The sequence below is a fragment of the Ailuropoda melanoleuca genome, chromosome 4 (assembly GCF_002007445.2).
Source record: "Ailuropoda melanoleuca isolate Jingjing chromosome 4, ASM200744v2, whole genome shotgun sequence".
NCBI classification, from domain to species: domain Eukaryota; kingdom Metazoa; phylum Chordata; class Mammalia; order Carnivora; family Ursidae; genus Ailuropoda; species Ailuropoda melanoleuca.
The window spans coordinates 85,047,800-85,075,626 of NC_048221.1; the positions used below are offsets into that span (position 1 = coordinate 85,047,800).

A 27,827-nucleotide genomic window follows, 5' to 3' on the forward strand; every position below is an offset into this window, starting at 1 on the left:
AAAAAGAGACTGTTCCTCACCCCCGTGGATTAGCGGTATCCTCCCTTCCTCAGGTACCAGCTGGCAAAGTACCACAAGCGACGTCCTAACTGCAGGTGTGGGCGGGGTGGAGGACTCGGTGTTCTGCCCATTGTGCCTGGCGCGCGAGGTGCTAGTGTACGCGGCCTGGGGAGTCCCAGCGCGGATCGGGAGCCGAGCGGAGGCGGAGGATATGGCTTCCCAGCCGCCTCCTCCCCCGAAACCCTGGGAGACCCGCCGAATTCCTGGGGCCGGGCCAGGACCAGGACCTGGCCCCACTTTTCAGTGAGTATGGGATTCTTCTGGTTTGGTGGGCCGGAGCGGGGACCTGGCAGGAGACGGTTGAGGCCGTTGTTGCGCTGAGGTGTCCCCTCCCCCTCTCAACCAGCCCTCAATGTTGAGGGGTTCAAGGTAGGGACGCGACGCCAGTGTAGGGAATTTCGATGCCAGACAGCTGTTTCTGACTCGACGGCTCTTGGTACGGACACTGTCCGGGGAGCCGCCGGGCGCCTCACTGGGTCCCTGTGCTTGGAAGAAAGGGGGCGGCTTCCTTCTTCTTTCTGGTAGCGGAACGCCGGGACCGAACTGCTTGACTCTCTCAAAAGCGTTAGACTTTTGGTCTTTTCGTAGGTGAGGGTAGCGGGCATTTGCCAGCCCCGGCTGGACAGGAAGCAAAGTCTTACAACCTCTCGAGAAGTTGGTGAAAGCCCAAAAGGTCGCTTTTACGCCCTGGAACCCAAGCCTGTATACACTTTGCGTTGTTTTTCAGCATAACTCAGCAATGTTTGAATAAGGATTTGGAGAAGCAGCTTTCAAGCGGGAGTTCTAAATCCAAGGCCTATGGCTGGCCTTTGTGTGCAAAATAGTGTGTCACTTTTCTAAAGCCTGTGTGTTTTTTATTCGTTTTTAATGAATAAGGGGGAAAAGGCTAAAATAGAATGAAAGAGAAGAGTTTCACAGCCTTGTGTTTCATGTTGGGTGGATCTGGACATCTAAATTTAGATGAGATTCGAATGGCAGATCACCTACCGTAGCAAGTTTATCTAACATATAAAAGTCCGCAGTACACTGGAATGTATTTCTTCTATGTTCGAAAATCTTGTAACCCTTATTTAAATGTCAAGATACTTGAACACATTGGCAACTTAATTTAATAATGGTAGATACATAACAAATAATAAGCTTTAATTATACTGTTAAGCTGGGCGACACTTCCTGCTACCTTTTTTATGAGTGATTTGACTTTAAAAAAAAATTTTGGACAGCTATTTGGAAGACAGGTTTTATATTTTGGCATCTTGTTAAAGTTCTGTTTATTAAAATTAACCATTTTCCCACTTTTTTTCATTGTAAATTTTAAACATGTAGTGACTGGTAGAGTGTAAGACAATGAATAGTTGTGTATTCACACTTAGCTTTAGGAAAATTTTTCCAGGGGCACCTGGGTGGCTCAGTCGGTTAAGGGTCTGTCTTGGGCTCAGGTCGTGATCTCAGAGTTCAGGAATAGAGCCCCCGCATTGGGCTCCCTGCTCCACGGGAAATCTGCTTCTCCCTCTGCCCCTCACCCCGTACGTGCTCTCTCTCGCTCTGCTATCTCTCAAATAAATAAAAGGAAAATTTTCCAGGTTTGCCTCAGATTTTATTTGCAGATTTTTTAAAAAATAAAAATGACAGAAACAGTAAAGCCTCCCATTCTTCTTTTCTGCTATTAACTACTGTCCCTATTTGGTGTTTCGTGTACCCAATTATGTTTTTATACTTTATTGTATGCCTTAGTACTTAGGTTTGTGTGTTATATATATATGTCTGTATATATAGTGTTTAGTGTGTTTTTAGACTTAAAATATGTTCAAACTCTGTATCATTTTGCAAAATGTTTTTCCATTACATATTATTGATTTGAGGTTTATCTTGTTCATACATATAGCTGTAGTTCATTTTAATTGCAGTAGGATATTGTTATATAAAAACAAACTATTCTGTTGTAGATATTAAAATATTATGTATTAAAAACTGCTGCAGTGACCATTCTTTTTTTTTTCTTTTAAGATAATTTATTTAGGGGCGCTTGGGTGGCGCAGTCGTTAAGCGTCTGCCTTTGGCTCAGGGCGTGATTCCAGGGTCCTGGGATCGAGCCCCACGTCAGGCTTCTCTGCTGGGAGCCTGCTTCTTCCTCTCCCACTCACCCTGCTTGTGTTCCCTCTCTCACTGGCTGTCTCTGTCAAATAAATAAATAAAATCTTTTAAAAAATTTAAAAAAAAATAAGATTATTTATTTGAGAGAGAGAGAGAACATCAGTAGCAGGGAGGAAGGGGGGGAGAGGGAGACATGGACTCCCCAAAGAGCAGGGAGCCCAATGAGGGCCTGATCCCAGGACCCCAGGATCATCACCTGAGCCACCCAGGCACCCCTGCAGGGACTGTTCTTGTGCCTTTCTCCTTGTCCACATTTCCAAGGGGTTTTCTAATAAAGTGTTATTAGAAGTGGAATTGCTTGGTGGAGGGTATGCTTAGGTTCAAGTGCCGAGTCGCTCCCCAAAGTGGTTGTGTACTAGTTTTTACATTTTCACTAGCAAGGTATTCTGTTTCTCTACATTCTAACACTTGATGATGTTATTTTTTTAGTTCTGAATTTGCCAATCTAATGGATGTGAAGTGATATTTAATCTTTAATTTGCACTTCTCTGGTTAGTAATAAGATTGAGCATCTCTTTGAATGTTAAATTAGCCGTTTGAATTTTTTCTGTTAATATCTTTTGCCCACTTTTTTAATTGGCTTTAGGTTTGCTTATCAACTTGTTAAGAGTCCTTTATTCATACTAATTCTATTTTTGTTTGTATGTTTTCAATTTCTTTCAGTCTATGGCTTGTCTTCTTGCTTTATTTGTATTCATGTTCATTTTTGTTGTACAGATACTTTTAATTTAAATATAGCCAAATTTTCATACTTCATTGTGTTTTTTTTGTGTCTTGGTTAAGAAACCCTTTCTCCCTCAGATCAAGAAAATTTTTCTCTCTTATTTTTTTAAAATGTGCTGCATTTCACATTCATATTTTTAATCCACCTGAAACTGACTCTGTTGTACAAAATCAACGCAAAATAGAGAACATGGTTTTTTTCCCCCGTGGGGATAGGTATCCCAGTACCATTAATTTATCTATTCTGTACTAGTTTATAATGCTATCTATATCCTATTAAGTTTTCCTAAATGTGTGGTCCTGTTTGAGGAACTTTCGCGTATGTTCTATTGGTCTTTCTATTCTTATGCTAGCACCACTCTTTTTTTTTTTAAGATTGTATTTATTTATTTTAGAACAAGCAGGAGGAGGGGCAGAGGGGGAAGGAGAGAATCTCAAGCAGACTCCCCACTGAGAAACCCCTGCTAACAATCCTGAGATCATGACCTGAAATGAAATCAGGAGTCGGACTCTTAACCCACTGAGCCACCCAGGCACCCCCTCACTGTCTTTTTGATAAGTTTTGATACCTGGTATGTCAACAGCCTCCACACTTTGCTCTTCTTCAGAATTGCCTTTGTTACATTTACCCTTTACAAAAAAAAAAAGGCTTATTGGGATTTTTATTGGGACTTTATGAGAATTTGGACCCGTTTTGTCTTAAGTAATGTTTTATAACTATCTCTTTAAAGTACTTTTCCATCTTTTATATCCAGCATAAGTCAGACTTAGTTTGTTCTGGTTTAGTTGAAATTCTCTTGTGTTCCATGCTGACAGTCCTATCATTTACAAATAAGCCAGCATAGATAACCAACATCCTTGTATCGCTCCTGACTTTCATCAGAATGCTTCTCAAATCTCACTATTAAGTATGATGTTCGTTTTTTTGTTTTTAATAGATTTCCATTTGAACTTCTATCTCCTTACCTTGCTCAGATTTTATTATGAAGGAGTTTTAAATTTCATGAATGACTTTTATACATTTATTGAGATAATTATATGCATTTTTTAATTTGAAAATGTGGTTTATTTCATCAATTAACTTTCTTTTTTTTTTCTTTTTTTTTCTTTTTTTTATTTTTATTTTTTTTAATTTTATTTTATTAGATTATGTTAATCACCATACAGTACATCCCCAGATTCCGATGTAAAGTTTGATGCTTCATTAGTTGCGTATAACACCCAGTGCACCATGCAATACGTGCCCTCCTTACTACCCATCACCAGTCTATCCCATTCCCCCACCCCCTCCCCTCTGAAGTCTTCAGTTTGTTTCTCATAGTCCATAGTCTCTCATGTTTCATTCCCCCTTCTGATTACCCCCCTTTTCTTTATCCCTTTCTTCCCCTACCGATCATCCTAGTTCTTATGTTCCATAGATGAGAGAAATCATATGATAATTGTCTTTCTCTGCTTGACTTATTTCACTTAGCATTATCTCCTCCAGTGCCGTCCATGTTGCAGCAAATGTTGAGAATTCGTTCTTTCTGATAGCTGAGTAATATTCCATTGTATATATGGACCACAGCTTCTTAATCCAGTCATCTGTTGAAGGGCATCTCGGCTCCTTCCATGATTTGGCTATTGTGGACAATGCAGCTATGAACATTGGGGTGCATATGGCCCTTCTCTTTACTACGTCTGTATCTTTGGGGTAAACACCCAGTAGTGCAATGGCTGGGTCATAGGGTAGTTCAATTTTTAACTTTTTAAGGGACCTCCACACTGTTTTCCAGAGTGGCTGTACCAACTTGCATTCCCACCAACAATGTAGGAGGGATCCCCTTTCTCCACATCCTCTCCAACAATTGTTGTTTCTTGCCTTGTCTATCTTTGCCATTCTAACTGGCGTAAGGTGGTATCTCAGTGTGGTTTTGATTTGAATTTCCCTGATGGCTAATGATTTTGAACATTTTTTCATGTGTCTGTTAGCCATTTGTATGTCTTCATTGGAAAAGTGTCTGTTCATATCTTCTGCCCATTTTATGATTTGTTTATTTGTTTCTCGTGTATTGAGTTTGAGAAGTTCTTTGTAGATCTTGGATACCAGTCCTTTATCTGTGGTGTCCTTTGCAAATATATTCTCCCATTCCGTGGGCTGTCTCTTAGTTTTTTTGACTGTTTCCTTGGCTGTGCAGAAGCTCTTTATCCTGATAAAGTCCCATAAGTTCATTTTATCTTTTATTTCTCTTGCCTTTGGCGATGTGTCGTGAAAAAGGTTGCTCTGGCCGATGTCATAGAAGTTGTTGCCTATGTTCTCCTCTAGAATTTTGATGGATTCCTGTCTCACATTGAGGTCTTTCATCCATTTGGAGTTTATTTTTGTGTATGGTGTGAGAGAGTGGTCAAGTTTCATTCTTTTGCATGTAGCTGTCCAATTTTCCCAGCACCATTTATTGAAGAGACTGTCTTTTTTCCACCGGATGTTTTTTCCTGCTTTATCAAAGATTAGTTGCCCAAAGAGCCGAGGGTCCATTTCTGGGTTCTCTATTCTGTTCCATTGGTCGATGTGTCTGTTTTTGTGCCAGTACCATGCTGTCTTTGTGATCACAGCTTTGTAGTACAGCTCGAAATCCGGCATTGTGATGCCCCCAGCTTTGTTTTTCCTTTTCAACAGTTCCTTGGAGATTCGGGGCCTTTTCTGGTTCCATACAAATTTAAGGACTATTTGTTCCAGTTCTTTGAAAAATGTCCTCGGTATTTTGATCGGGATAGCATTGAAAGTGTAGATTGCTCTGGGTAGTATGGACATTTTAACTATGTTAATTCTTCCAATCCATGAGCATGGAATATTTTTCCATCTTTTTATGTCTTCCTCAATATCTTTCAAAAGTGATCTATAGTTTCTAGGATATAGGTCCTTTACGTCTCTGGTTAAGTTAATTCCAAGGTAACGTATGGTTTTTGGTGTTATTGTAAATGGGATGGATTCCCTAATTTCTCTTTCTTCAGTCTCGTTATTCGTGTATAGAAATGCAACTGATTTCTGGGCATTGATTTTGTATCCTGCCACCTTACTGAATTGTTCTATAACTTCTAATAGTTTGGGAGTGGATTCCTTTGGGTTTTCCATATAGAGTATCATGTCATCTGCAAAGAGAGACAGTTTGACTTCTTCTTTGCCGATTTGGATACCTTTGATCCCTTTTTGTCTTCTGATTGCTGTTGCAAGGACTTCTAGTACTATGTTGAATAATAGTGGCGAGAGTGGGCATCCTTGTCGTGTTCCTGATCTTAAGGGAAAGGCTTCCAGCTTTTCCCCATTGAGAATAATGCTTGCAGTAGGCTTTTCATAGATGGCTTTTATGAGATTGAGAAATGTACCCTCTATTCCTACACTCTGAAGGGTTTTAATCAGGAAAGGATGCTGTATTTTGTCAAATGCTTTTTCTGCATCAATTGAGAGGATCATATGGTTCTTGAGTCTTTTCTTGTTGATATGATGTATCACATTGATTGATTTGCGAGTGTTGAACCATGCTTGCATCCCAGGTATGAATCCCACTTGGTCATGATGGATAATCCTTTTAATGTACTGTTGGATTCTATTAGCAAGGATCTTGTTGAGGATTTTGGCATCCATATTCATTAGAGAAATCGGTCTGTAATTCTCCTTTTTGAGGGGGTCTTTGCCTGGTTTGGGGATCAAGGTAATATTAGCCTCATAGAATGAGTTTGGTAGCTTTCCTTCTGTTTCTATTTTTTGAAATAGCTTTAGGAGAATAGGTATTATTTCTTCTTTGAATGTTTGGTAGAATTCCCCAGGAAAACCGTCTGGGCCTGGAGTTTTATTATTTGGAAGGTTGTTTATCACTGACTCAATTTCTTCATAGTTAATTGGCCTATTTAAGAAATCTATTTCTTCCTGTTTCAGTCTTGGTAGTTTATAGGTTTCCAGGAAGGCCTCCATCTCTTCCAGATTGTTTAGTTTTTTGGCATATAGCTGTTGATAAAAGTTTCTAATAATCCTTGCAATTTCAATGGTGCTGGTCGTGACCTCTCCCTTTTCAGTCATAATTTTAATAATCTCAGTCCTTTCTCTTTGTTTTTGGACAAGTTTTGCCAGTGGTCTGTCAATTTTATGGATTCTCTCAAAGAACCAGCTTCTAGTCCTGTTGATCTGCTGTACTGTGCTCCTGGTTTCTAATTCATTGATTTCTGCTCTAATCTTGGTCAACTCCTTCCTTGTCAGTGGGTTAGGCCTGTCCCTCTGTTGCTGTTCCAGTTTCTTGAGGTGAGAATATAGAAACTGCATTTTAGATTTTTCTATTCTTTTGAGTGAGGCTTGGATGGCTATGTATTTCCCCCTTAGGACTGCCTTTGCAGTATCCCATAGGTTTTGGACCGTTGTGTATTCATTCTCGTTGGTCTCCATAAATTGTTTAATTTGTTTTTTGATTTCCTGGTTTATCGAGTCATTCTTGAGCAGGATGGTTCTTAGCCTCCAAGTGTTTGAGTTTCTTCCAGGTTTTTCCTTGTGGTTGAGTTCCAATTTCAGAGCGTTGTGGTCTGAGAATATGCAGGGGATAATTTCAATCTTTTGGTATTGGCTGAGACCTGTTTTGTGTCCCAGAGCATGATCTATTCTTGAGAATGTTCCATGGGCATTTGAATAGAATGAGTATTCTTTGGTTCTGGGGTGTAGTGTTCTATATATATCTATGAGGTCCAACTCGTCGAGTATGGCATTCAAAGCCTTTGATTCTTTGCTTAGTTTTTGCCAGGGTGTTCTGTCTATTTCTGATAGTGGGGTGTTGAGGTCCCCTACTATTACTGTGTTCTTATCTATATGTCTCTTTATTTTGGTTAAGAGTTGGCTTGTGTATCTTGCTGCTCCCCTGTTGGGGGCATATATATTAATAATTGTCATATCCACTTGTTGAATACTTCCTTTAAGAATAATATAGTGCCCTTCTGTATCTCTCTCTATGGCCTCTAGTTTAAAATCCAGTCTATCTGATATGAGAATTGCTACTCCAGCTTTCTTTTGAGGTCCATTTGCGTGGAAGATGGTACTCCATCCCCTTACTCTAAGTCTGAATGCATCTTTGGGTTCAAAATGAGTCTCTTGTAGACAGCAAATGGATGGGTCATGTCTTTTTATCCAATCTGCAACCCTGTGGCGTTTTATGGGAGAGTTTAAGCCATTTAGATTGATAGAGATTATTGACAGATATGATTTTAATGATGCCATTTCTCTTTAAAGTCTTTGTATCGGTTGTGACTTGCTGCTCTGTATCACTCTTGGGGCCTTTTTACCTTTATAGAGCCCCCCTTAATATCTCCTGTAGGGCTGGTTTCGTGGTTACGAAATTGGTTAATGATTGGCGATTTTGGAACGTCTTTATTTCTCCATCAATTCTGAATGACAGCTTTGCTGGATAAAGGATCCTTGGCTGCATGTTTTTCTCTGAAAGAGCTTTAAAAATGCCCCCCCAAGCCTTTCTCTCATTCCAGGTCTCTGTAGACAGGTCTGACGTAATCCTGATACCTTTGCCTTGGTACGTGAGAAATTTCTTTGCCCTGGCCGCTTTCAATACTGTATCCTTGGATCTAATATTTGCGAATTGCACTATGACATGCCGTGGCGTAGGTTTGTCCTGGTTGAGCTTGGATGGGGTCCTCTCTGCCTCTTGGACACGAATGCTTGTTTCCCTTGCTAGATTAGGGAAGTTTTCAGCTACAATTTGTTCAAATATCTCTTCTAGACCTCTGTTTTTCTCCACCCCTTCAGGGATGCCGATGATTCTGACATTGGATCGTTTCATAGAGTCAGTAATCTCCCGTAATCTACATTCGTGGGCGTGGATTTTTTTAAGACCAGCTTCTATTTTCGTTTTTTCTTCTACTAACCCATCCTCCAATTCGCTAACGCGTTCCTCTGCCTCGGTGACCCTGGCCGTCAGAGCCTCTAGTTTTGACTGCATTTGGCTCATAGAATTTTTAATTTCTGTCAGATTCGCTCTCATTTCTGCCCTTAGGGATTCTATATTCTCAGCAACGCTTTCTCTGATGCTTTTTTCAAGTTTACTCATCATCTTGACCATTGTTGCTCTGAATTCCATTTCTGATAATTGGGATACATCCATATGTATTAATTCTGTGGCCGAGGCCAATTCTGTGGCAGAGGCCACAGACTCATTATCTTTTCTTTGCTGGGGGGGACTTCTCCTTCTCGTCATTCTGATGAAGAGAGATTGCAGGGTTGTCCAGAGCCCAAGTGTTGACTGGGACCCAGGCCGTGCGCCCTTGTTTTATAGAGATCTTAGGGATGTGGGCTTCTTCCTTAAAGAGTTTATTTATTTATTTGAGAGAGAGAGAGACAGTCAGCAAGAAAGGGAACCCAAGCAGAGGAGTGGGAGAGGAAGAAGCAGGTTCCCGGTGGAGAAGCCCGATGAAGGACTCCTTACGGAGCGTTGTGATCACACCCTAATCCGAAGACAGGTGCTTGGTGACTGCGCCACTCAGGCGCTCCGGGTTGTGGGCTTCTTGATTTTTCAGCCTGCCTTCTGGGGGAGGGGCCTGCCTGCAGGTACTCAGAAAACCCTGTTTGGGTAGAGTCTCTGTGTCCCTTGCGAGGGGGGATGGGGATGGGCACCCTGTGAGCCGGTATTTCCGGGCTTTTGTTCTCTGGCGGCTTTCCCTGGCGGTTTGCTATGCCTCTTCTGAGAGAGCAGCAGCGGCTGAAATTCAGCCTCTGTCTCAGAACAGAGGGATCGCGGATCGTTCTCCACTGATGTTCTGGCCACTTTAACTCTGTTTCTGTTGGTGCTGCTCAACCCTGCAGCATCCCGGGCTGTGCGCCCCACACCCGGCGTCCCAGCCCTCACTTCCAGGGCCGGCACGTCTCTGTCCTTTGTGTTTCCAACCCCGCCCGCCGCCAGCCGCCCCGCGCGGGCTCCCGGAGCTCCCCGTCTCAGTCTGGTGTCTCACGGGTGCTGACCGCGAGTCCGCCTGCTCCCCCGTGCAGGTGGCCCTCCAGCCGCCAGCCGCCCCGCGGACGCTCCCGGAGCTCCCGGTCTCAGCCTCGATCCAGTGAGCACACCGGAGCTCCGGAGCTCCGTGAGATGCTTGGTGGTGCACGCTCCCGGCTCACGGACTCAGTCTGCCGTTTCCAGAGTGCGGGTCCGCGGTCCGCCCGCTCCCCGGTGCAGGTGGCCCGCCAGCCGCCCTGCGCGCGCGCTCCTGGAGCTCGCGTTCTAAGTCTGTTGTCTCGCGGGTGCCGTCCGCGAGTCCGCCTGCTCCCCCGTGCAGGTGGCCCGCCAACCGCCAGCCGTCCCGCGTGCGCTCCCGGAGCTCCCTTCTCAGCCTGCTGTCTCAAGCGTGCGGGTCCGCGGTCTGTCCACTCCCCCTTGTAGGTGGCTACCGCTTCCCGGCGCCCTGACACGGCGGCTCCCTCCCCCTTCTGTTTAGCTTCCGATATCTGTGCGCGGTTTCACGGCTCCCCGCTTCGTACCTCGATACTCAGCGCTGGAGATGTTCATTTGTAGAGATCCAGATGTATCTTCCTGCGTCTCAGGCTGATTCCGTGGATATTCCTGCTGGTCTGGTACCTATCCAGCTCAACTCAGGGGACCGGCTGAAAAAGGGGTCCCCTACTCCTCCGCCATCTTAACCTCCCTCCCATCAATTAACTTTCTAATGTTGAATCATGAGTAAATTTCTGGATGAACTGCTTAATTGTGATTATTTTGTAAAATACAATGTTGAATTCTGTTCTAGAATTTTAAGATCTTTTTTTTTTTTTAAGATTTTATTTATTTATTTATTTATTTATTTGACAGAAAGAGCCAGCCAGCGAGAGAGGGAACACAAGCAGGGGGAGTGGGAGAGGAAGAAGCAGGCCTCCAGGAGAGGAGCCCGACGTGTGGCTCGATCCCGGAATTCCGGGATCACGCCCTGAGCTGAATGCAGACGCTTAACGACTGCGCCACCCAGGCGCCCCTAGTATTTTAAGATCTTTGCATATATATTTCTAGGTGAAATTAGCCTGTAATTTTCTTTCTTTGTACTGTACTTTTTGGCTTTATATCCGGGTTATATAGCTATAGAAATTTTTCTATTGAGTCTAGTTTTTATTCCTTTATACGTAGACTATTTTTTCCTTAGTTGCCTTTAAGATTTTACCTTATACCTTGGTCCCCTGCAACTTTATTATGCTTTACTTAGGTATGAATATACAGACATGTATATTTTTTCGTCCTGCTCAGTAGCTACAGTGTTCATGCTCAGTTCATGAACTGGGTTCACTCTAAGGAGTCAATCTTTCTTTAATTCAGGAAATTTTTCACTAATTATATCTTTATTGTTTAAGCACTATTCTTTCCCATCTTTTCTTCCAGGAGTCCTATTAAACATCGTATCAGGAATAGTTTCTGCTACAAGTAACAATATATGACTTACTCCACTTTGGACTATAAAAACATTTTTTTAGTTAGCAGGAAATCTAGAGAGTCTAAGGATCTGCTAACTCAGCATTGTCTTTAAGGGACCTACTTTTTCCGGGCTTCCATGAGCTTTCTGAGAGTTTGGGCCATGTCTGTCTTATTCTTGCTTCTTTGGAAGGAATCTCTTTTTTCCTCTGGCGGCTTTAAAAGATTTTTCTCTTTGTTTTTGGTTTTCAGTGATTATACTTTGTTGGGCCTCAGTGTGAATGGTTTTGTTTGTGTTATTTGGAGTGGGATTCATAGACATACTTGAATCTGACTTGATGTCATTCATTAATTTCAGAAAAGTCTCAGCCATTATCTCTTCAAATACTGTTTCTGCCCATATCTTTTTACCCCTTGACTCCAACTACATAGGTGCCGTTTATTTCACTGTACGGCCCATACCTTAAACTCCTTTCTGCATGTATTCTTTTGTTACTGATGCTTCCTTCTGGGTATTTTCTTCCGAAAACTCTTCTGGTTCACTGGTATTTTTCTTTCAGAGTGTCTAATCTGTTATTGAACCAGTTATTAAATCATAGTTTCAGTTTAGAATATCCATTTGGTCCTGCTTTATAGTTTCTATTCTGTGCTGAAAAATATCAATCTTGTCTTTTTTCCTTGAATATTTTATCCATAGTTGTTTCAAGTCTCTGACTAATAACGCTGTTATCTGGACCCCTGTGGATCTCTTTGTATTATCTGATGTTGTTCTGGGTTGTTGGTCTTTTTTTTTTTTTTTTTGACATATAGTTTAGTGTTCATATAGGCCAAATTATTTTTTAATGAGAATTGAACATTATATAGATAATTTAAGGCAATTTGAGGTCTAGGATGCTATCTTCCTCTTGAGAGTTTTACCTTTGACAGGCACCTTATCCACTAGCAGTGTAGGATCATTTTAATCCAGTCAAGAATTGAGCCACTTTGAAGCTGTGGTTTTAGTTCCTGCCAGGGCTAGCTTATTTCTTGTATACCATTTCACCCTTATTCCTAGTATATGGCCCTTTAAGGTCCCATTCTGAAGTGTGGTGTTTTACATTGGCCCTCCTGTTTAGGGGTTCTGAACTCTAGTTTTTGTCTCCTTAGCACAGTGAACTGTTGAAAGCTCTGCACAACTTCTTGTACTGTCAGCCATCTCTTTGAGATTGACCCTTGTCCCTTGAGAAATTGTCAAAATGGAGTCTTGAATTCTCTCTTTCTGCTGGATATTAACTTCTTAATTCCTCAATGCCTCACCCTTTCATGTTTTAAACAGGTAATGTTATATTTTTTTAGCCTTTCTAGTTTTTTTTAGTGGGAGGATTAGTCTGATTACCTAAAATGCCATTACTTGAAGTGGAATTCCCCAAGTTCTGTATTTTCCTCTGTGTTTCTTAGTGTGCAACAACTAATTTTCTTCTTCCCTTATAGTTGCAAGACAATCCCTGTGGCTATGAGCATCATGTCTAAGATTTGTAATGGATTTTCTTCATATTTACATGTTTTTATCTCATTTCAGTTTTTATTTCATAGATGTAGTTGCATCATTGAGCTCTTTGACTATTTTAATGTTTAGCTGTTATATAAAATTTGTTTTTCCTTGAGTGAATTTTCATTCTTTTTTCAAATTGATATTCAGTTCATTAATATATAGCATATTATTAGTTTCAGAGGTAGGGTTCAGTAATTCATCAGTCTTATATAACATGCAGTGCTCATTACATCCTGTGCCCTCCTTAAAGCTCATCACCCAGTTACTCCATCCCCCCACCCCCTGCCCTCCAGCAATCCTCAGTTTGTTTCTTGTGGTTAAGAGTCTCTAATGGTTTGTCTCCCTCTCTGATTTCATCTTGTTTTATTTTTCTCTCCCCTCCTCTATGCTCCTCTGCTTTGTTTCTTAAATTCCACGTATCAGTGAAATCATATAATTGGCTTTCTCTGGTTGACTTATCTCACTTAGCGTAAAACCCTCTAGTTCCATCCACATCATTGCAAGTGGCAAAATTTTATTTTCTTGATGGGTGAGTAATATTCCATTGTGTATATATACAACGTCTTCTTTATCCATTCATCTGTTGATAGATATCTGAGCTCTTTCCATAGTTTGGCTACTCTGGACATTGCTGCTGTTAACATTGAGGTGCAGGTGCCCCTTCAGATCACTACATTTGTATCTTTGGGGTAAACACTCAGTAGTGCAATTGCTGGGTCATAAGGTAGCTCTATTTTCAACTTTTTGAGGAACCTCCATACTGTTTTACAGAGTGGCTATACCAGCTTGCATTCCCACTAGCACTGTAAGAGGTTTCCCTTTCTCCACATCCTCACCAACATGTGTTGTTTCCTGACTTATTAATTTTAGCCATTCTGACTGGTGTGAGGTGATATCTCATTGTGGTTTTGATTTGTATTTCCCTGATGCTGAGTGATGTTGAGCATTTTTTTCACATCTCTGTTAGCCATTTGTATGTCTTCTTTGGAGAGATGTCTGTTCATGTCTTCTGCCCATTTCTTGACTGGATTATTTGTTCTTTGGGTGTTGCGTTTGATAAGTTCTTTATACATTTTGGATACTAACCCTTTATCTGATAACACATTTACAAATGTCTTTTCTCATTCTGGAGGATGTCTTTTGGTTTTATCAACTGTTTCCTTTGCTGTACAAAAGGTTTTTATTTTGATGAAGTCCCAGTAGCTCATTTTTTGCCTTTGTTTTTCTTGCCTTTGGAGCCATGTCTAGCAAGAAGTTGCTGGGACCAACGTCACAAAGGTTGCTGCCTGTGTTCTCCTCTAGGATTTTGATGGATTCCTATCGCACATTTAGGTCTTTCATCCATTTTGAATTTATTTTTGTGTATGGTGTAAGAAAATGGTCCAGTTTGGGGGCACCTGGGTGGCTCAGCCGTTAAGCGTCTGCCTTCAGCTCAGGGAGTGATCCCAGAGTTCTGGGATCGAGCCCCACGTCGGTGTCCTCCACTGGGAGCCTGCTTCTTCCTCTCCCACTCCCCCTGCTTGTGTTTCCTCTCTCGCTGGCTGTCTCTATCTCTGTCAAATAAATAAATAAAATCTTAAAAAAAAAAAAAAAGAAAGAAAGAAAATGGTTCAGTTTCATTCTTCTGCATGTGGCTGTCCCATTTTCCCAACACCATTTGTTGAAGAGACTGTCTTTTTTCCATTGGATAGTCTTTCCTGCTTTGTTGAAGATTAGTTGACCGTAGAGTTGAGGGTCCATTTCTGGGTTCTCTATTCTATTCCATTGATCTGTGTGTCTATTTTTTTGCCAGTACTGTACTATCTTATTGATTACAGCTTTGTAATAGAGTTTGAAGTCTGAAATTGTGATGCCTACAGCTTTGGTTTTCTTTTTCAACATTCCTTTGGCTATTCGGGGTCTTTTCTGGTTCCGTAGAAATTTTAGGATTATTTGTTCCAGCTCTGTGAAAAATGTTGATGGTATTTTGATAGCTATTGGATTGAATGTGTAGAAGCATGTTCTGGGAAGCATAGACATTTTAACAATATTTGTTCTTCCCATCCATGAGCATGGAACATTTTGCCATTTCTTTGTGTCTCCCTCACTTTCTTTCCTGAGTGTTCTATAGTTTTCAGAGTACAGATCCTTCACCTCTTTGGCTACATTTATTCCTGGGTATCTTATGGTTTTTGGTATAATTGTAAATAGGATCAACTCCTTAATTTCTCTTCTGTCTCATTGTTAGTGTATAGAAATGCAACTGATTTCTGTGCACTGATTTTATACCCTGCCACGTTGCTGATTTCCATATGAGTTTTAGCAATTTTGGGGTGGAGTCTTTTGGGTTTTCCACATAGAGGATCATGTCATCTGCGAAGAGTGAGAGTTTGACTTCTTCTTTGCCTATTCGGATGCCTTTTATTTCTTTTTATTTTCTGATTTCTGAGGCTAGGACTTATAGTACTGTGTTGAACAACAGCGGTGAGAGTGGACATCCCTGTCGTGTTCCTGACCTTGGGGAAAAAGCTCTCAGTTTTTCCTCATTGAGAATGATATTCGCTGTGGGCTTTTTATATATAGCTTTTATGATACTGGGGTATGTTCCCTCTATCCCTACACTGTGGAGAGTTTTAATCAAGAAAGGATGCTGTATTTTGTCACGTGCTTTTTCTGCGTCTATTGAGAGGATCATATGGTTCTTATCCTTTCTTTTATTAATGTGGTGTGTCACGTTGATTGATTTGCAGATGTTGAACCACCCCTGCAGCCCAGGAATAAATCCCACTTGGTGGGATATATTCATGGTGAATAATCCTTTTAATAATGGATCCTTTTGGCCAGTATCTTGGTGAGAATTTTTGCATCCATGCTCATTAGGGATATTGGTCTGTAATTCTTTTTTTTGGTGGGGTCTTTTTGTTTGTTTGTTTTTTGTTGTTTTGTTTTTTTGAAGATTTTTTTAAATTTATTTATTGGACAGAGAGAGACACAGTGAGAGAGGGAACACCAGCAGGGGGAGTGGGAGAGGGAAAAGCAGGCTTCCTGCCAAGCAGGGAGCTGATGTGGGGCTTGATCCCAGGACCCTGGGATCATGACCTGAGCCAAAGGCAGACGCTTAACGACTGAGCCACCCAGGTGCCCCTTTTTGGTGGGGTCTTTGTCAGGTTTTGGGATCAAGGTAATGCTGGCCTCATAGAACGAGTTTGGAAGTTTTCCTTCCATTTCTATTTTTTGAAACAGCTTCAGAAGAATAGGTATTAATTCTTCTTTAAATGTTTGGTAGAATTCCCTTGGGAATCCATCCGGCCCTGGACTCTTGTTTGTGGGAGATTTTTGATTACTGCTTCAATTTCCTTGCTGGATATGGGTCTGTTCAGGTTTTCTGTTGCTGCCTGTTTCAGTTTTGGTAGTTTATACGTTTCTAGGAATGCATCCATTTCTTCCAGATTGCCTTACTTGTTGGGATATAGTTGCTTATAATATGTTCCTGTAATTTTTTGTCTTTCTTTGTGTTGGTTGTGATTTCTCCTCTTTCATTCATGATTTTATTTATTTGGGTCTTTTCTCTTTTCTTTTTGAATAGTCTGGCTAGGGGTTTATCAATCTTATTGTTTCAAAGAACTGGTTCCTAGTTTCCTTGATCTGTTCCTGTTTTTTTGATTTCTATATCATTGACTTCTGCTCTAATCTTTATTAATTCTCTTCTCTTGCTTGGTTAGGCTTCATTTGTGTTTCTTTCTCCAGCTCCTTTAAGGGTAAGGTTAGGTTGTGTATTTGAGACTTCTCTTGTTTCTTGAGAAAGACTTGTATTGCTATATACTTCCCTCTTAGGACCATCTTTGCTACATCCCAAAGGTCTTAAACAGTTGTGTTTTCATTTTCATTTGTTTCCATGAATTTTTAAAATTCTTCTTTAATTTCATGGTTGACCCATTCATTCTTTAAAAAGATGCTCTTTAACCTCCATGCATTTGTTTTCCTTCTGAATTGCCTCTTGTGACTCAGTTCAAGGTTTCCAGCATTGTGGTATGAAAATATGCGGGGAATAATTCCAGTCTTTGGTACCAGCTGAGAACTGATTTGTGACCCAGTATGTAATCTATTCTGGAGAACGTTCCATATGCACTTGAGAAGAATGTGTATTCTGTTGCTTTAGGATGGAATGCTCTGAATATATGAAGTCCATCTGGTCCAGTGTGTCATTCAAAGCCCTTGTTTCCTTGTTGATCTTCCTCTTAGATGATCTGTGCATTGCTGTGAGTGGGGTGTTAAAGTCCTCTACTATTATTGTATTATTATCAATATGTTTCTTTAATTTTGTTATTTATTGGTTTATATAATTGGCTGCTTCCATGTTAAGGGGCATAAATATTTATAATTGTTAGATCTTGTTGTTGGATAGATTCTTTAATTGAGTGACCTTCTTCATTTCTTACTATATATAGTCTTTGGTTTAAAATCTGTTTTGTCTGATATAAGGATGGCTACCCCAGCTCTCTTTTGGTGTCCATTAGCATGATAAATGGCTCTCCACCCTCTCGCCTTTTTTTTTTTTTTTACGATTTTATTTATTTATTTGAGAGAGTACGTGAGCAAGAAAGCACAAGCGGGGGAGCAGCAGAGGGAGAGTGAGAAGGGGACTCCCCATTGAGCAGGGAGCCTGACATGGGGCTCAATCCCAGGACCCTGAAATCATGACCTGAGCCCAAGGTAGCCACTGAGCCACCTAGGCACCCCCCCCAACTTTCAGTCTGGAGGTGTCTCTGGGTCTAAAATGAGTCTCTTACAGACAGCGTGTTGATGGGTCTTGCTTTTTTATTCAGTCTGATACCTGTGTCTTTTGATTGGGGCATTTAACTCATTTACATTCAGAGTAACTATTGAAAGATGTGAATTTAGTGCCATTGTATTACCTGTAAAGTTACTTTCTGTATACTGTCTCTGTTCCTTTCTGGTCTGTGTTACTTTTGGGCTCTCTCTTCACTTAAAGGATCTCCTTTAATATTTCTTGCAAGCTGGTTTAGTGACCACAAATTTTTTTTAGTTTCTGTTTGTCCTGTAAGCTCTTTATCTCTCCTTCTATTTTGAATGATAACTTTGCTGGATAAAGTATTCTTGGCTGCATATTTTTCTCATTTAGCACCCTGAATATATCATGCCAGTCCTTTCTTGCCTGCCAGGTCTCTGTGGGTAGATCTGCTGCCAGTCTTATGTTTCTACCTATGTTGAGGACCTCTTATCCCAATCTGCTTTCAGGATTTTTCTCTTTGTCTCTGAAATTTGCAGACTTCGCCATTATTTGTCAATGTGTTGACCTATTTTTATTGATTTTGAGGGGGGTTCTCTGTGCCTCCTGGACTCAAATGCCTGTTTCCTTCCCCAGATCGGGGAAGTTCTCAGCTATGATTTGCTCAAATATACTTTCTGTGCCTCTCTCTCTTTCTTTCCTCTTCCTCTGGGACCCCAATTCTTCTAATATTGTTTCACTTTATAGTATTGCTGATCTCTCAGATCCTCCCCTTGCGATCCAGTAGTTGTTTATCTCTCTTTTCCTCAGTTTCTTTATTCTCCATAATTTTATCTTCTGTATCACTGATTCTCTCTTCTGCCTTTATTCTAGCAGATAGAGCCTTCAGTTTTGATTGTATCTCAGTAATACCCTTTTTTATTTTGAGCAGATTACATTTTAGTTCTTTTATTTCTCCAGAAAAGGATTCTCTGGTGTCTTCTATGCTTTTTTTCAACCCAGCTAGTATCTTTATAATCATTATTCTGAATTGTAGCTCCGACTTCTTACTTACATCCATATTGATTAAGTCTCTGGCAGTCAGTACTGTCTCTTTTCTCTGAGGTGAGTTTTTCCATCTTGTCATTTTGTCCAGAAAGGAATAGATAAGCAAGGGAACAGAATCCAGAAATATCAACCATGACCCCAAGAAAATATACACTAAACAAATCAGAAGAGATCAGAACCAAAAAAGGAAAAAAATATATAATCAAACAGAACAGAATAATACACTAGGTTTTGGGTTTATTTTGGTCTGTTTGTTAGAAGAAATATATCCCAAAATTGTATAGAAAGAAAAACTTTAGGGGCGCCTGGGTGGCACAGCGGTTAAGAATCTGCCTTCGGCTCAGGGCGTGATTCCGGCATTATGGGGTCGAGCCCCACATCAGGCTCCTCCGCTATGAGCCTGCTTCTTCCTCTCCCACTCCCCCTGCTTGTGTTCCCTCTCTCTCTGGCTGTCTCTCTGTCAAATAAATAAAATCTTAAAAAAAAAAAAAAGAATTCATTGATTTACATTATGGTACAAGATACTTATTTTGTGGTGGATTGGCCCTTGAATAGCAGTGACCTGAAGGATAGGAAGAAAATATCCAACATATTTTTGCACAAAGAGACAAAAGTACAGAAAATAGAGAAAGGAAGGGAAGAAATTTAGGGGTTGAAGCAAGGTATAATTTACAAATAGAGAAGATGAATAGTCCTATAGCAGTGCTTCTCAAAATATTTGTGCTGATAGCCAATACTTTTATAAAATACAGAAAAAACATAGCAATATCAGATTACTTAAACAGTGAAATTTGTTGTACTTTACTCATTATAGATCTGTACATATGACTCATAAATTAGTGCTGGTCCACAGACCTTATTTTAAGTAGTGTGATACTAAAGAAATTGAATTCATAAATAAAATAATAATCTTGATAGATGCCGAGAAATCATTTGATAAGATTCAGTGTTCATTCATGCTAAAAACTCTTAGCAAATAGAAATGAAAAAGGAACTACTAAATTTACAGCAACGCTGCAGCAAACATAATAATCAATGGTGACATGTTGAGAACTTCCCTTTGAGATCAGGAATGAGACAAGGATCCCTGTTATCACTTCTATTCAAGATTGTACAGCATGTCTGAAGTATATTAGCTTAATAATCAGAGCTGTAAGAATTGAAAAAAGAAGAAATAAACCTAACATTATTCACATACAGTATGACTGCAAATCCTTAAGGTTTTTGAAAATCCAATAGAATCAAAAACAAGATTGCTGGATACAAGGACTATATATTTTTTTAAATCTATTATTTTTACGTAACAGTATCAAAGTGAAATTCTAGAAGACACCATTTACAATAGCATCAAAAAATATCAAGTATATGTGAATAAATTTAGAGAAAACCTGCCACATGGAAACTATAAAACACTGGAGACTCAATAAAGTTATTTTTAAAAACCATTAATGAGAAAAATCTTTAAAAGACCTAATAAATGTGAGTTGAAACTCTCACTTTTATAAAGATGTGGTTTATGTCAAATTCACCTTCAGATTCAGTATAATCCCAAACAATCTCAGTAGGGTTTTTGGGGGGAGAGGATATGGAACTTCAAGCTCTGATACGAAAATGTATGTGGAGGGGCGCCTGGGTGGCACAGTGGTTAAGCGTCTGCCTTCGGCTCAGGGCGTGATCCTGGCGTTCTGGGATCGAGCCCCACATCAGGCTCCTCTGCTATGAGCCTGCTTCTTCCTCTCCCACTCTCCCTGCTTGTGTTCCCTCTCTCGCTGGCTGTCTCTATCTCTGTCAAATAAATAAATCTTTAAAAAAAAATAAATAAATAAATAAAATAAAATGTATGTGGAAATTCAAAGGGTCAGGTAGCCAAAACACTTTTGAAGTTGAAGAACGTTGTAGGAGGACTTGTTTTATTGGATACTAAGGCCTATTTTAAAACTACAGTAATAAAGATAGTGCCATTTACGTGCAAGGATAGACAGATATGTAGTTGTACCTAACTCTGAGAAAATAAAAATACTACTTTTTTTTTTAAAGATTTTATTTATTTAGTCATTTGACAGAGATAGAGACAGCCAGCGAGAGAGGGAACACAAGCAGGGGGAGTGGGAGAGGAAGAAGCAGGCTCATAGCAGAGGAGCCTGATGTTGGGGCTCGAGCCCATAACGCCGGGATCACGCCCTGAGCCGAAGGCAGATGCTTAACCGCTGTGCCACCCAGGCGCCCCAAAGATACTTCTAATAATGCCAGCATAAGTACCTGAGAAAATATCAAAGTTTAGTCAGCTATTTTGCTTATTCATTTTAAGACTGAGATTCTAAGCATGTGGATATTAGAGACTATTTCTTATTCTTATCACATCTTCAATAGATCTGTTGTTAACACTAGATATGTTAGAGGTGTTTAATAGTTACTTTTAATTGAATTTATTATGTGCTTAAGTTACTATTTTGAATCTTTATTTGGTTTTAGATCTGCTGATTTGGGTCCTACTTTATTAACAAGACCTGGACAACCAACACTTACCAGAGTGCCCCCACCTATTCTTCCAAGGCCATCACAGCAGACAGGAAGCAGCAATGTGAATACTTTCAGACCTGCTTACAGTTCATTTTCTTCAGGATATGGTGCCTATGGAAATTCGTTTTATGGAAGCTATAGCCCTTATAGTTATGGATATAATGGGTTGGGCTATAACCGCCTCCGTGTAGATGATCTGCCACCTAGTAGATTTGTTCAGCAAGCTGAAGAAAGCAGCAGAGGTGCATTTCAGTCCATTGAAAGTATTGTGCATGCATTCGCCTCCGTCAGTATGATGATGGATGCTACCTTTTCAGCTGTCTATAACAGTTTCAGGGCTGTATTGGATGTAGCAAATCACTTTTCCCGGTTAAAAATACATTTCACAAAGGTTTTTTCAGCTTTTGCATTAGTTAGGACTATAAGGTATCTTTACAGACGATTGCAGTGGATGATAGGCTTAAAAAGAGGCTCTGAGAATGAGGACCTGTGGGCAGAAAGTGAAGGAACTGTGGCTTGCCTTGGTGCTGAGGACAGAGCAGCTAACTCAGCAAAATCTTGGCCAATATTCTTGTTCTTTGCTGTTATCCTTGGTGGTCCTTACCTCATCTGGAAACTGCTGTCTACCCATAATGATGAAGTAACAGGTAAGAGTGAGAGAATGGGTTCAAAAACCATATAACAATCTCAAATTTCAAGAATAGATTTGTTAAATTAACATTCTTCATATTCATTTATATATAATATTTTGATCCAGTTATATTTTCAGTTAACAACTTGAAAACTGGAAAATGAACATGTAGCAAAAACAGGCTTATTGATTTATTTATAGTTTGTTTAATATAACAGTACACATTGCCTAACTACTGTTTACAAGGTACTGAACTCGATGCTGTAGAGGATACAAAGATACACAGGACATAATTCCCTTATCTTTCTAAAACTTACTGGCAGGGAAGTGAATAAAACAATACACAGGTAATTGTAATTTTGAGCTTGAAGAAAAAGAAAGTTCGTAATAGATATCCTAGTGAACATATTGTTGGATTTTATATGGTGTTAATTACATATTTATCTTGGGCAAATAAATTTATGCAGTTTATAAACCATAGCCAGTGAACTGTAAACCCTAATCCTTAATCTTAATTCTTAATTTGGTTTGTAGACAATACGAACTGGGCAAGTGGTGAGGATGACCATGTTGTTGCTAGAGCAGAATATGATTTTGCTGCTGTATCTGAAGAAGAAATTTCTTTCCGTGCTGGCGATATGCTAAACTTAGCTCTCAAAGGTAATAAAATGAATTTTTTGAATTTGTAAATGGAGTATTAAAAACTTCAACAAAGGATTGTGGTCATTGTTAGTTAACTCAGAAGTAGTTGCTAGGATTTCTCTTTTGTGTCGATTTAGAACTTCCAAATCTGGAGGTGTGGGGGAGAAATGCCCAGCAGGGTTGTTCAGTAATACTTCACTGAGATGAGGAAAGATTTTGTTTATATAATCTCTTCTAAACTCTGTTAATCCCCACACAAAAACATGAAGTAAGCACTGCGTGTAATAAATCTAACAACCCAAAGAAATTATCCAGTGTCATGTAAGTATCCCTGTCAGTCTTTGCTCAGACTGGTATTGCTTTCTTTTTTATTTGAATAGTGTTTACTTTAGAAACTCCAACATGAATATTGTAGGAATTACTGTCATGAAGTATTAAGGAACCTTAGCAAAAAATTTATACATATCTCAGGTTTATTTTTGGACCAGGTCACGAATAGTTTTTAATGGCTCCAGGCAAAATGGCCTTTTCCCTTTAGCTTTCCCGAGTAATCATGATCAGAATTTTTAATGGATTGGGGGGGGAAGATTTTTGTTTGTTTGTGGGGATTCAGGTTTGCTAGGAAAAGTAACATTTTGTTGGTGAAGATACTAGTGACAACAGCTATCTTTTATAGTGCGAGACACTGTAGTTTACATCTTGCATTTAACCCTTATAATAATGTTATGATGTGGGTACTGTTATTATACTGTCCCTATTTTACTTACGAGAAAACTAAGACTCAGAATGACTAAATTTTCCAGGATCACAAAGCTGAGATGTAATGGAGCTCAACTATGAACCTAGGTTTGTCCCACTTCAGAACCTATACTTGTAACCACTTTGGTGGTTTCCCATGTAGTCTATTAATGGAAACTTAAGCCTTTAATTAGTTTTAGTCATTCCTATATAGGGGAAAAATACCTTCAGTGTTCACATTCTTTGTTTATTGTATAAATAATTGAAAAATTGGATCAAATTTGCTAAATCTCTGCCTCATCCCTCATACACAAAAGCTAAGCTTCTAAGTATTATATTCATATTTTTCTTCTAGTGAAAATAGCACTTTCAAATAATTAGGTTTAATTAATCTAAAATATAAGAAAGGTCAAGTGTGGTTTCTTTCAATTACATTATAATATTTCAGGAGAATTTTATATCTCAAATTATTCTCCCACTAATGATGACTTTTTATACTTTAGCTTTGCTTCTTTGCTTTTCTCCATTGCTCACATAAAGTACGGTTGAGCATTTAGAACAAGATCATCACAGACATGGTTGATTTTAAGTGTTTTATTTCTTTTCTCTATTGTAGAGTATTAAACATACAAATGTCATATTGTGCCTGACTTACAGTGTTGAACTAAAATTGAAAATTAAACAGCTTTTTAAAGATACAGGCTATCTTGAAAATACCAAAATACAAAATTGAATATATTAAATAAATCTTTCCTTCTTTAAGCTGAGAGTATTGTCTTACTTTTTTTGTCATGTGGCTAGAGATAACTGAGGTCTTTATTTTTGCCCATCTTGGATTAAAATCAGCAGCATTCACTTTCTTTTTTTTTTTTTTTTTTAAAGATTTTATNTTTTATTTATTTATTCAACAGAGATAGAGACAGCCAGTGAGAGAGGGAACACAAGCAGGGGGAGTGGGAGAGGAAGAAGCAGGCTCATAGCAGAGGAGCCTGATGTGGGGCTCGATCCCATAACGCCGGGATCACGCCCTGAGCCGAAGGCAGACGCTTAACCGCTGTGCCACCCAGGCGCCCCGCAGCATTCACTTTCTTGAATCGTTCATCATAAGGGCACTTGACTGGCTTGGTTAAGCATCCAACTCTTGATATCAGCTCAGGTCTTGATCTCAGGGTCATGAGTTCAAGTCCCACATTAGGCTCCATGCCAACAAAAAGACTACTTAAAAAAGGGGGGGGGCGCCTGGGTGGCACAGCGGTTGAGCGTCTGCCTTCGGCTCAGGGTGTGATCCCGGCGTTATGGGATCGAGCCCCACATCAGGCTCCTCTGCTATGAGCCTGCTTCTTCCTCTCCCACTCCCCCTGCTTGTGTTCCCTCTCTCACTGGCTGTCTCTATCTCTGTTGAATAAATAAATAAAATCTTTAAAAAAAAAAAATTCATCACATAGAATGAATTTTATATTTTGGCCAAAAGTATATAAAGTAATTTGGCTTGTATAAATGTATATATTTTCTATACTTGCTCCTAACTTCTACTGAGAAGGAACGAGAAATTCATTTCTTAAATTTCAGTTTAAAATATGAAAAACACTGTGGTTAGTTTTAGCTTTTGGGAGAACCAAATCTCCTTATTTTATGAATGGACCAACCGATATAAACTTCATGTTTTTCAAGGTTGAAAATATATTTACTAAGTATAAAATAAAAAGTATAAATTATAAGAAGGGACCTTAGAACTATTAAGCCTACTCATCATTTGGTTTTGAGTATATATACTGTTTATATGTTTTAGTATGTAAGTGTAACACAGATTTTACTTAATATTTTATTATCCATATTTTGTTGGACTCCAAAGTGTGTTATAATTACAAGGATGTCTTTTCTTCCATCAGAACAACAACCCAAAGTGCGTGGTTGGCTTCTGGCTAGTCTTGATGGTCAAACAACAGGACTTATACCTGCTAATTATGTCAAAATTCTTGGTAAAAGAAGAGGTAGAAAAGCAGTGGAATCCAGCAAAATTTCCAAGCAGCAACAATCTTTTACCAACACAACACTAACTAAAGGAGCCACGGCTGGTGATTCTTTGGATGAACAGGAAGCTGCCTTTGAATCTGTTTTTGTTGAAACTAGTAAGGTTCCAGTTGCACCTGATTCCACTGGGAAAGGTGGAGATAAACAAGATCTTTGATATCTTTCATGTTTGCCTGCAATTGAACTATACTTTTTAAAAATTACTTCTTACAAAGAAATCTACAATCCAGTGAACACATTTGTTAATGGCTATTCCAGGTGTTTTGCTGCTAGAAATTATTAAAGTTGTACACTAGTTTGTTGGTCTAGTGACCTGGTTACATTTTACAAGTTATTGGACCATGAGGATATTTGTTTCACCTAGATTTTAAGATTATGGAGACTGCTATCATTTTCATCTTATTTAAAATCCTATGTTTTATTGAAAGTAAGATTGATGAACTATAGAATACACTGTTTGCTGCAGTAGGGGTCTTTAATTTAATGCTTTTTAAAGTTAGAGCTTAATTGATTTGGAATCCTCAGAAATTGAGTGATAACATATAAGTATGAGAACAGGCAAAGTCTACCTTTTTTTTTTCAATTTTAAACTGAATAATAAAAATTTTCTGATCTGTGTTATATCCAGTCTTGGGTTTGCTTTGACAGTAATATGTTTTTACCTACCAACAATTGATACTGTTACCTTTCATTGTATTTTTAAAAAATTTATCTTGTAAAGGTCACTGGGGGTATTCTGAAGGAGATGGTTCTAGAGTGATATTTAGCCCTTATAGTTTTTCCTGCTAGTAAAAAGGCTGGAATTTATCTTTCTTACAGATTATTTCCATTTCTTCTGAGGATCACAGAACTTTTTATCCCTTTACAATATAACTAGTTTTCATCCTAGATAAATCAGAATGTATGAAAGATTTACTTTCTTTTTCTCCAGCCAAGACTCAAATCCTTTGAGTTTGCATATAACAATATAATCAGTTCTAGTTAGTAATGATTTAAATCTCCTCACGGAGTCTCCGCTTTCCCCTAGTATAATTACTTTTTAAATTCCATATTCAGGTTCTTCTGTAAACATTGAAAATGTGTCACATTGGATACACATTTCTTTTAGGTTTAGTTTTTACTACTGAGACTATAAATAAAATGCTGAATTGCCATTGAGCGTATGATAATATATGACTTGTTTTGTGTTTAATAATGATTTTAAATGCAGTTAAATTTCAGTACACTGAGTATTTCCCCACAAAATTGGAAAATCCATATACTTGCTGTGATCATACTACAAAATAATATCAGGAATACAGGTACACAAGAATACATTTACAGATATTTTTCAAACTTGGAATTATTTGATAAAGATTGAGTATTTTCATCTTCTTATAGACTTAAGTTCATCAAATAAGTAATTCTAGAACAGTTCCCCAAAAGCATATAAGAACCAAATATATACTCAGCATAGAATTGTATTAAAAGGCTTTTTGGGAACCTCTCTTTTGAAATGACAGTATAAGTAACATATAATTTAAAATACAAATATTGACCCCGTGCAGAAAAAAAATTGTATGATAGTAAAGTTTATTTATCTTAGGCCTAATTTTTAACACCCAGATATTAGTCTTCAAGTTGAGATAAAGTTTCTTGTATATTATTTTACATTTGTGTCCTACAATTAGAGGTCCTGCTTTTTTTTGTTGTCAGAGTAATTTATGGAAATTTTGTCCTTGAAAACAATTTTTGATAAAACAGATTATTAAATTTGGTGTTGAGACATCTAAATTGATTGCTAGAAGTGAAGTGGGGGTGAAATGTTGAGTCAGCACTATTTAAGTTAGAAAAGGTGAATCTCTAGGATAGAAAGTGTGACTTCTATTAAAGGTGCATAAGGAGAAGAGTATAAGCACAGAATGAATGACAAAAACAATTTCACTTTTCTTCGGGTGTTTGTTTTTCGGCTAAGTATACTAAATTGCAGTATACGTTATCTGACTGTTAACTATTTGTGTCTGAAAATTCCTTTTCTGTTAGAATTCTGGAAAAGGAATTTAGAATAAGCAGAGAAATTTTATAGCCTTTTTTATCATGACAGTTTTGGTATAATTTTTTAGATGAGATTAAATGTAATGTTCACAGCTCTAATGTTGCTTTTAGGAATTCATTTAAGTACTACTTTACAGAAATTACTAGCTGAAACTACAACGTGTTTAATTAAAAAGAACAATAAATCACAAGTTACAGTAAGAAAACAGGTTTCATGTAAATTTTTTTTCCAATTGTATTTTATCAGTTTAGAAAGGAAAAGGTAAGAGGAGTATAAATTTTCATGTTTAACATTTATTTGAGTACTTGATTTAGTCTGTCGTGTCGTAATTATACATTTACTTGAATACAGCTATCCTTTATCTTATGCTTTAACAGAAAAAACAGAAATTGTTCTTCAGTTAAAATTTCCTTTTTAATAGGTTGTGAAGTTACTTTTAATGGACAAATAAAAATATATTAAACTTGGTTGACATTTTTTTGAAGATAAACTGTTAACTCTTTTTCAGGATTGGAATTAATATAAAAAGTGTCTTTTTCTTCATATCATGTATATTAAATACTGCAGACCAATTT

The 27,827-nt window shown here is 38.7% G+C and overlaps 2 protein-coding genes across 2 annotated transcripts in view; one reads left to right on the plus strand and one right to left on the minus strand.

The window, feature by feature from the left end:
* The window catches only part of PUS10 (pseudouridine synthase 10), a 72,248-nt gene extending 72,136 nt beyond the window's left edge, over nucleotides 1–112 (minus strand). The window contains exon 1 of the mRNA XM_034659182.1: nucleotides 21–112. The gene's annotated coding sequence lies outside the window, so the exon portion shown is untranslated. The remainder of the gene's footprint in view (nucleotides 1–20) is intronic.
* On the plus strand, nucleotides 105–27,724 carry PEX13 (peroxisomal biogenesis factor 13). The gene is made up of 4 exons (XM_002927158.4): nucleotides 105–303; nucleotides 21,128–21,822; nucleotides 22,341–22,466; nucleotides 25,076–27,724. The coding sequence occupies exons 1-4, from the start codon at nucleotides 212–214 to the stop codon at nucleotides 25,372–25,374; spliced, it is 1,212 nt and encodes a 403-aa protein (XP_002927204.1). The 5' UTR covers nucleotides 105–211; the 3' UTR covers nucleotides 25,375–27,724.
* The last annotated feature ends 103 nt before the right edge of the window (nucleotides 27,725–27,827 follow it).

What these genes read in the sequence shown, in the direction of transcription:
- PEX13 (XM_002927158.4), top strand. Translation starts at nt 212, where the DNA reads ATGGCTTCCCAGCCGCCTCCTCCCCCGAAACCCTGGGAGACCCGCCGA. An exon ending in GGACCTGGCCCCACTTTTCA is followed by an intron (nt 304 to 21,127) that starts GTGAGTATGGGA and finishes ATTTGGTTTTAG; the next exon opens with ATCTGCTGATTTGGGTCCTA. An exon ending in GCTAAACTTAGCTCTCAAAG is followed by an intron (nt 22,467 to 25,075) that starts GTAATAAAATGA and finishes TTCTTCCATCAG; the next exon opens with AACAACAACCCAAAGTGCGT.